This window comes from Pagrus pagrus (assembly GCF_965226575.1).
Source record: "Pagrus pagrus genome assembly, chromosome: 18".
Taxonomy (NCBI): domain Eukaryota; kingdom Metazoa; phylum Chordata; class Actinopteri; order Spariformes; family Sparidae; genus Pagrus; species Pagrus pagrus.
The window spans coordinates 24,863,431-24,872,121 of NC_140202.1; the positions used below are offsets into that span (position 1 = coordinate 24,863,431).

Consider the following 8,691-nt stretch of genomic DNA (forward strand, 5'->3'; position numbering starts at 1 on the left):
AACAACATAACATCCGGTTAATTTTCAGATTAAAACACTCACAAAAAAGAGTTGACGGACGAGGGAGCGCAGAGCTTAACTGTAGTGAAGCCGCTCCGCAACGTACGTGCAACCAGTGGAACTCCTGGGTCAGGCTGGAAATTGCTGTGTCACTGAGACAAGTGGAGAAAACTGAAGAAACTCCACTAACAGAAGGCAGAAAAACTGCCGCTAGTGCTGCTGCTGTTGGTGATACTTTAACATTTTGAGAGGACAAGTAGATGATCACATTCATTTCTTTTTTATGTCTGTAAGGTGAAAAAAGAGGGCGCTAGCCCCAGAGACAAAATTGGTATCGTCTGCTCTCCTCCAGAAATTTAGGCTCGAAATTAACATTGTGGCTTATGGGGGAGTTGCTGGAGGGCTTGTCGCTCGAGGGCTTCTACAACCAAAAGTGTAAGTCCTACATCTGAAATAAGACCAGCTAAAAGCCAACAAGATTGCCTACATTTCTATGTACATATTGTCTATGTGAAGTAAAAGCTGTGGGATCTAAATCAAGCTGAATTTTTTCTCAAGTTTTTCCAGCTGCTCTCCACTCTAGCGATGTCACACACTCATATGTGCTACTCCTCAGTAAGGAGAGTAGCTATTGGCTGTCTTAAAAGTCGCTAAATGATGTCATCACCTAGTTTGCATAATTTATGTATGACACAATTCCAACCCTCCTCCTTTATCCGGGCTTGGGACCGGCAAAAGTGACCCAAAAGAGACACTCTGGCGGAGTTACTATTTATTTATTTATTTATTTTTAATTATTATTTATTCTGCCTAAAGAAATATATATACACAAAAGTACACACGAACTCAAAATAATCTCACTTATTTTCTACACAACAAGAATTGGCTTAAAAATATTAAGATGTACAAAAATAACATAACTCAACATACACATTCACCACGCTCTCATGCTCATAGTCACTCATATTTAACACATTCATTTCAGTTACACTCATTTGTCTAATATACACATTAATAAGACCTTCCTTCCACATACACACTGCTCTCTTACACTTGCACTTAACTTCCGCGGTTAGCATGTGTGGCGTGACCCGGGGTCATGCCTATGTTCCCACAGCCCAATGGTCCCACAGCCTTATGTTCCCACACTTTTTGGGTTAGGGAAGGGGAAGAGGTTAGGGTTAGGGAAGAGGAGGTGGTTAGGGTTAGGGAAGGGGAAGAGGTTAGGGTTAGGGAAGAGGAGGTGGTTGGGGTTAGGGAAGGGGAAGAGGTTAGGGTTCGGGAAGTGGTTAGGGTAGGAGCATAGGGCTGTGGGAACATAGGGCTGTGGGAACATAGGCATGCTACCGCGTGACCCCACACATGTGAGCAAGCAACTCAAAAGCGAACTCATTTGAAAATACATCCTTCTTCACCGTTTACTTACAACTGGCTGGCTCAAACTCTTAACACTCTTGAACATTACGTTACCTGATACTTATGTCTGTTACTACGAAAACTATTATAGACATCTGAAATTCACAGACAGTAGCCAACATGGGGACGCCCGCCGCGATACGAAGCTTTACACTTAAGCTGTCTACACGCTGTAAACTTCTCCAAAACATACAAAAACTTTCCAGAACGGTTACTACAGTGTTGATATTAGATACCAAACAGAGCTGGACATCGAAAAACAAGTTTTATCGTACCTGTGGATGATGTAGGGAGACAACAAAAGTTATCGTCTTTGCTCAATCCAGTGCTCGTTTATTTCTGAGCTGCGCATGAGCAGAGCATGTAGCTGAAGTCTCCTCACTGGATCCACAGTAGCACCAGAGCGCCATCTACTGACTAGTTTGGGTATAACTTTAGGTGAAGTCTGTATAACCAGTGTCAGATCATTCAAATGTTTACAAAAAAATTAGGGGGGTGTCTGTTTACATCAAAAACTTAAAATGTGGCTATTTCAACCCACTACAGATTCAGCACCCTGCTGCTCACAGACTGACTTAAATGAGTAAGCAGCTGAAAATGCCGAAAAGCTGCAAAACATCATCAGTCAGCTGGTGCTCATAGCAAGCCTCACCAGACAGCGTCAGTCCATGTCGGATGTACAGGATGGAGCTAAGCGTCTGCAAGGACATCCCATTTCTAAGTTCGATTTTCACCGCACTCATCTGGCTGAATACTCTCGACTTCAGCATTCGAGTTTGGCAACAATCTTGGCTATTTTTTTCTATTTCTCCAGGGCTCCTATTGTGCTTAAGAGTTTCCTCCACATGTAAAACTGACATGTACTGCACTGCTTCGATGTTGTCCGGCAGTCTCACCCTCAACTCATTAGTGCGGGAGATGGTGAAGGCTACACACCGCTTTCGGACATCGTTTTCATTCTCAGGTGCAAGGTGAAGCTCAGATGCCTTTGACTCAAAAAGGTAACAAAGGTACGGTTTGGGACTGATGTATCCATCTATTGGCCCTTTGAGTACATCAGGATTAGCCAGTGGATTCAGCACCCTGCTGCTCACAGACTGACTTAAATGAGTAAGCAGCTGAAAATGCCGAAAAGCTGCAAAACATCATCAGTCAGCTGGTGCTCATAGCAAGCTTCACCAGACAGCGTCAGTCCATGTCGGATTTACAGGATGGAGCTAAGCGTCTGCAAGGACATCCCATTTTTAAGTTCGATTTTCACCACACTCATCTGGCTGAATACTCTCTTGACTTCAGCATTCGAGTTTGGCAACAATCTTGGCTATTTTTTTCTATTTCTCCAGGGCTCCTATTGTGCTTTAGAGTTTCCTCCACATGTAAAACTGACATGTACTGCATTGCTTCGATGTTGTCTGGCAGTCTCACCCTCAACTCATTAGTGAGGGCGATGGTGAAGGCTACATCGTTTTCTACCTCAGGCGCAAGGTGAAGCTCAGATGCCTTTGACTCAAAAAGGTAACCAAGGTACGGTTTGGGACTGATGTATCCATCTATTGGCCCTTTGAGTACATCACCATTGGCCAGTGGATTCAGCGCCCTGCTGCTCACAGACTGACTTAAATGAGTAAGCAGCTGAAAATGCCGAAAAGCTGCAAAACATCATCAGTCAGCTGGCGCTCATAGCAAGCCTCACCAGACAGCGTCAGTCCATGTCGGATGTACAGGATGGAGTTAAGCGTCTGCAAGGACATCCCATTTCTAAGTTCGATTTTCACCACACTCATCTGGCTGAATACTCTCTTGACTTCAGCATTCGAGTTTGGCAACAATCTTGGCTATTTTTTTTCTATTTCTCCAGGGCTCCTATTGTGCTTTAGAGTTTCCTCCACATGTAAAACTGACATGTGCTGTATTGCTTCGATGTTGTCCAGCAGTCTCACCCTCAACTCATTAGTGAGGGAGATGGTGAAGGTTACACACTGCTTTCGGACATCGTTTTCATCCTCAGGCGCAAGGTGAAGCTCAGATGCCTTTGACTCAAAAAGGTCACCAAGGTACGGTTTGGGACTGATGTATCCATCTATTGGCCCTTTGAGTACATCACCATTGGCCAGTGGATTCAGTGCCCTACTGCTCACAGACTTGATCAGGCTAACCAAGCTGTCAAGTAGCTTAAGAGAATCTACCTGCTCTGCTTACAGTTCAGGGAGGTTATGGAGGGTTAATGGTGAGGCTCAGGGGCTCAGGGTTGAGCTCCTCTGAAGTGAGGTGGACTGAAATCTGGTCTGGGGCCACCTTGCGCATAGCTGAGCCTCTCATATCTGATCTGGAGAGCAGTGTGACTTTTAAGCAGCTCGCGATAGTCAGAATTAATATCGCAGTGCTTCCTCCCCAGATCAGTGTATTCCTGCTGCAGGTGGAGTAGAGCCTTTGTGGTCTCATCCAGGCCAGTTTTCTGCTGCTGGAGCCTGAAATCAGTGTCACCAATGTGTCCAATCTGAAACGTTGACTTTACCATCTGTTGTTCCTGTAGCTGGGAATAGCTGTGCTGAGTTTGCTGGAGGGCCACAGCAAATTTCTGCTTTTCCTCCAGAATTTCAATCTGTTTGGTCAAAGCTTCTTTGAGCTCGACATGTTGCTTCTCATATGTGATCCTTTCTTCTTTCAGAGCAGAGGAAATTTGATCTACTCTTTGCTGTAGCTCTGAGTTTCCTGTCTTCTCCTGTCTCAGGGCGTTTTTGAGTTCCACCTGTCTTTTCTTGCTTTCTAACTGTTCTGCTTTGAGTTGATCGACCATGCTCTGAAGCTTAGCGTTGGTACACTGATACTCAAAGATGGTCTCATTTTTCTTCGACATTATCTCGTCATGGCGCTCAGAGAGAGAGATGTGTTTAGATTTTAGTCTCTCATATTCTGTCTCCATCGCCCTGAATTTAGCTATGATATCTGTGTTCTCCATCTTCAATGTCTGAATATCATATCTCAGATGCTCCGAGGACACAGATGTTTCTCTCAGCTGGCTTTTGAGGATTGCCAGAGAATCGAATGAAGCCTGTTTGGAACGCTCCTGCTCAGTTTCCAGGGAAGATCTTAAATATTGTTCAGCAGCCAGACTCTTTTCCAACGCCACAGTTTTCTCATAAAGTTCTTGCTTTTGCATTTTTATCTTTTTATATGCTCTGGAGTAACGAGCCTTCTCCTTCTCAATGGCCTCTTCAAGTCTGCTGCAGGCCCATGTGTCTTCCTGAAGCTGTTTTTGATCAAGCTGCCTCTTGTTTAGGGCAGTCTTGAGTTCATTCTGCAGACATTCGATCTCAGAAGCCAGTTGTTGGTTTTTCTGAGTCAGGAGGTGCAATTCTTCTGCTTCGTTCTGCTGCTGGCAGACAGCAGCCTCATAGTCCCTCTGGAGGTCATGGTTTCTTGTTCTCTCGTCTCTGAGCTCAGAAGTGTACTGGTCAACTCTGTCCTGCAGTGAGGAAGCAATGTTGTCCTTGGCTTCAATAGTGCTTTGGAGATTCTGAATATTGAAGCGCATGGATTCAATTTCATCATCTTTCTGTTGACTTTTCTCCTGCTGCTCACTGCTGAATTCTTTTAGTGCCTTGATTTCGGCATGATTCACCTCGTCACGCTCTGCTGCTTCTTTGTTCAGACGAGAGGATGCCTCCAGATCCTTCTGGAGCTTCTCAATCTCCGTCTTGTACCTTTCAAGATCAGCTATCCTTTCTGTGTTTTGTTGTTTCAGCTTTGTTTTTCCTAGCTGGAGCTCCTTCTGTGACTTCTTTAAATCAGTGACATGCATTTTTATGAAATCCAGTTCAACACGAAGAGTGTCTTTTTCAGCTTGCACCTTCTTCAGATTCTTTGCAAGAGTGTCTTTCTCTTTTTGCTCCTTCTTCAGAGCCTCGCTCTGTCGAGCTTTGGCTGATTCTGCCTTTTCCAAGGCATCTTCAAGAGCAGCGTTGGCTTTTCTCTCCTCATCCAGAGCTTCCTGAAGCAGATAAGAGTGCTTATCTGATTGCACAGATATTTCGCTCGTATCATCGGGAGTGTAGGAATCATCTCGACTGCTGTAGTCAGAGTGCTGATCCTGATCCTCAACTATGATTTCCTTGTCAAACATGTCAATTTTCTTCTCAGCTTCTCCTGGAGGCTCCTGAACTTCCTCTTCGATCTCCCCCTCAATCTGCTCTTCGATCTCCTCCTCAATATCCTCTTCAATCTCCTCCTCAATATTCTCTTCAATTTCATCCTCAGCATCGTCTACAAAACAAAGGTTCCCAAAGAAATCATTCTTTGGAGTCCATGGAGAGTCCACCAGTACCTCCAGGCAGGAAGCCCCTTGTGGTATTTTTTTCTCCGTATCCTTATTTTTAAGAAGTGACTGCATCTCGATGATAAACTGACGTTGTAGTAGCTTGGATAAATCCTGGCTTGACAACAAGTGTAACACCTGCCTACTTACCTACCTACACTAGTAAAATCAGCAGTATGTGTCTTATAAGGAGGGAACATCAAAGCAGAATGGTGACATCAAAGCAACTTGATGATGAAAGGCATTCTGATTCTAATGTAGGACTCTAGAGTCCCGGTCATAAGGTTCCATGACAAATTCCAAACAAACAAACAAACAAACAAACAAAAACAAAACCACGCCTACAGCATTCGCACTAATACATTCCAGAAAAACAATGTAATATTAATATATTGTTATAATATTAGAAATAAAGGATATTAAAATAAAGAATTCCGTGCGTGGAAGAACATATGAAGAGCACCGACTGTTATAAATCAACTTTAAGTCACCTACAGATGGCAGTAGAGTGCAAACACGATACACTTCCCGTGGCGCACACCGGAAGGGGCGTGGCTTCGGCTACTTTGACTTCCTCCGTACAAAGTTGACAAACATGGCCGCCGCCTTACGCCGATAACATTTCTGTCTCCAATGTGAACTTAAAGCGCGTGTTGCTATAATTAGTTGTCATAAGGAATTTGTTACCGTATATTTTTTTTTTCGCCGACATGTTCCAGGTAATCGGCGGCAGGAGCGTCCAGGCGGCCCGGCTCCTCGCACCCAGGAGCGCCGTTCTCGTGGAGGCTGTCCGGGGCAGAAAGTCCCGCAACGACCCGGTGGCCAAGTCCAAAGAGGGGCGAATCAAAGTGCCTCCTCCGGTCGATCCGGTGGAGATGGTCGTCCTGAAGGAGAGATACTCGCAATACCAGCTGATCATGAGGGCGCTTCGGTGCGTTAAATGACCAATATAACATGTGTTTAATATAGGACATGTCTGGTGCGTTAACGGGTCAGGTGTTGTGGGAAATCCTGGTTTCCTGCTCAAAATCTGTCCTCCTAACAATTGTTGTGGCGAAAATCTCTACCTCAAACTGTCAAACGTTTTTATATAAATCTTCCCAAACAACCCTGATCCGATAAAGCTGCCAAATTTTGATTGCTTGTACTTGTAATGTGTCAATGTCAATGTAATCTGCAGTCATTTGCAACAAAGCTTTATGTGCTAGGCAGTTAAATGATACAATTACCTTCCATCAAGTTAACTAGAAAAACTAGAATAGAAATGGTTTGTTTTAGGTTTTAATTAGTTGAAAAAAAAACGTTTTGTATGTTAAGCAAAAATACCCACAATGCACTAGTTATAGTAAGCTGAATGTTTGTCTTTTTTCCCTTTATTTTACAAAACAAGTCATTTAAATATTTCAGCAAGGAATGTGCAGAACATTTGTAACAAACATACTTCACTATTTTCTGGCCAAGAACAATCATATATTTTCCTCAAAAAATACAACTTCATTATGCTGCTGGTCATTGCATATTCCTTAAAATGATTTATAGGGTTAAGATTTTAAGTGTAAAGCGCTATCATTATCAGTTACAATGACCCTTAAAGAAATGAAAACAGAAGGTTTTTTGGTTCAATAAAAGCTTTAAAACAATTTCAGAAAATGTAATGTTCTGACTAACATAAACTTGATATAAAGTAGAACTATATACATTTGTGGTAACACTGATATGGTAGAAGTCTACCATAGATAAGCAAATGTAGTGTCATACTGCGGTATACCTTGAACCGTTATATCGCTGCAACCCTATACATCATATTGATTCTGATTTGACAGAAAATATTAAATTAAATTAGTGAATTATTCTGGTTCTTTCCTCTGTCTTTGCCAGCCTGGAGTTTAAAGAGGAGGTCCTTCGAAAAAAGTACGAGGAGGAGACAGGCTCCCTGGCCGAGGAGAGGGCGAGGCTGGATGCGGAGGAGCATCGCGCTCTCATGGCGTGGAACAACGAGGAGAACCTCCGCTTGCTCGAACTCCGGTAGGTAGCAACTCAAAATGACGACGTGAAGAATAAGAACCTAGTTTAAAGACATGCTTTAAAAAAAGGATTTTGTCCTATCCTTAAAGTATTAGCTCAACTTCGTCCTTAACTTTTCAGGACACTGAGGCTCCAGAAGGAAAAGGAGGAAGCCGAGCGCAAGCAGTTGGAAGTTGTCATGAAGCGTGAACAAGAACAGCAAGAATTCATCAAAGGAAAGGAGAGGGAAATTCTGCAGCTGCAGGTAAGACTTTCTCAATCTGTGCTCATCATCGTTCTGTTTTCTCCCTTCAAACTGACGTGGAAAATGCACGTTTTCAAAATTTCCACTTCTACAAGCTACTTTTGCATGGTTTTGTCGTCTATTTTTCCACAAATCAGAGAAAAGAAGAGATACTCCTAAATACTGAGCCCTGGCTTACTTTTAACTTTATACTTTCAATCTTTGCAGGAGGATGCAAAGAACTTCATCACCTTGGAGAACTTGGATCAGCGAATAGAAGAAGTTCTGGACAATCCAAAGAATTACAACTTTGCCATCGACAAAGAGGGACGAGTTGTTAAACAGACGGTGCTGCAGTGAAACACCGGACCGACCCGGGTGTGTCCGTCTCAGAAGATAACAGGACTGTGATCTGAGCTCAGTCTAATTAAACCTGGATTTTCTTCAAACAAGAACGTTATCGCACCTGATTAACGAGGAAGTATCTGAGGCATTTCCATCAGCAGATAACTTCTCACGTCATCATAAAAATATGAGCTCGAGTTGAGAATGAGACCGTATGTGATGGACAGTTTAACCACAAGGCCACGCTGCCTTTATCTTTATCTTTATGTTCCTGTTTTATTTTTGTCCTTATTTGAGTTCTGTACCTGGTCATAACTGTCTTCTCATGATGTGTATGTAAGTAAATTAATGTTTATTGGAGTTTCCA

The 8,691-nt window shown here is 43.1% G+C and overlaps 1 protein-coding gene across 1 annotated transcript; it reads left to right on the plus strand.

Moving 5' to 3' along the window:
- The first annotated feature begins 6,298 nt into the window (after positions 1-6,298).
- On the plus strand, positions 6,299-8,684 carry mrps26 (mitochondrial ribosomal protein S26). The gene is made up of 4 exons (XM_084381271.1): positions 6,299-6,662; positions 7,610-7,756; positions 7,877-8,000; positions 8,208-8,684. The coding sequence occupies exons 1-4, from the start codon at positions 6,442-6,444 to the stop codon at positions 8,337-8,339; spliced, it is 624 nt and encodes a 207-aa protein (XP_084237397.1). The 5' UTR covers positions 6,299-6,441; the 3' UTR covers positions 8,340-8,684.
- The last annotated feature ends 7 nt before the right edge of the window (positions 8,685-8,691 follow it).

Excerpts from the sequence above, each read along its gene's own strand:
- mrps26 (XM_084381271.1), top strand. The coding sequence starts at position 6,442 with ATGTTCCAGGTAATCGGCGGCAGGAGCGTCCAGGCGGCCCGGCTCCTC. Across the intron at positions 6,663-7,609 it reads CTGATCATGAGGGCGCTTCG|CCTGGAGTTTAAAGAGGAGG; the intron begins GTGCGTTAAATG and ends TGTCTTTGCCAG. Across the intron at positions 7,757-7,876 it reads CTCCGCTTGCTCGAACTCCG|GACACTGAGGCTCCAGAAGG; the intron begins GTAGGTAGCAAC and ends TTAACTTTTCAG.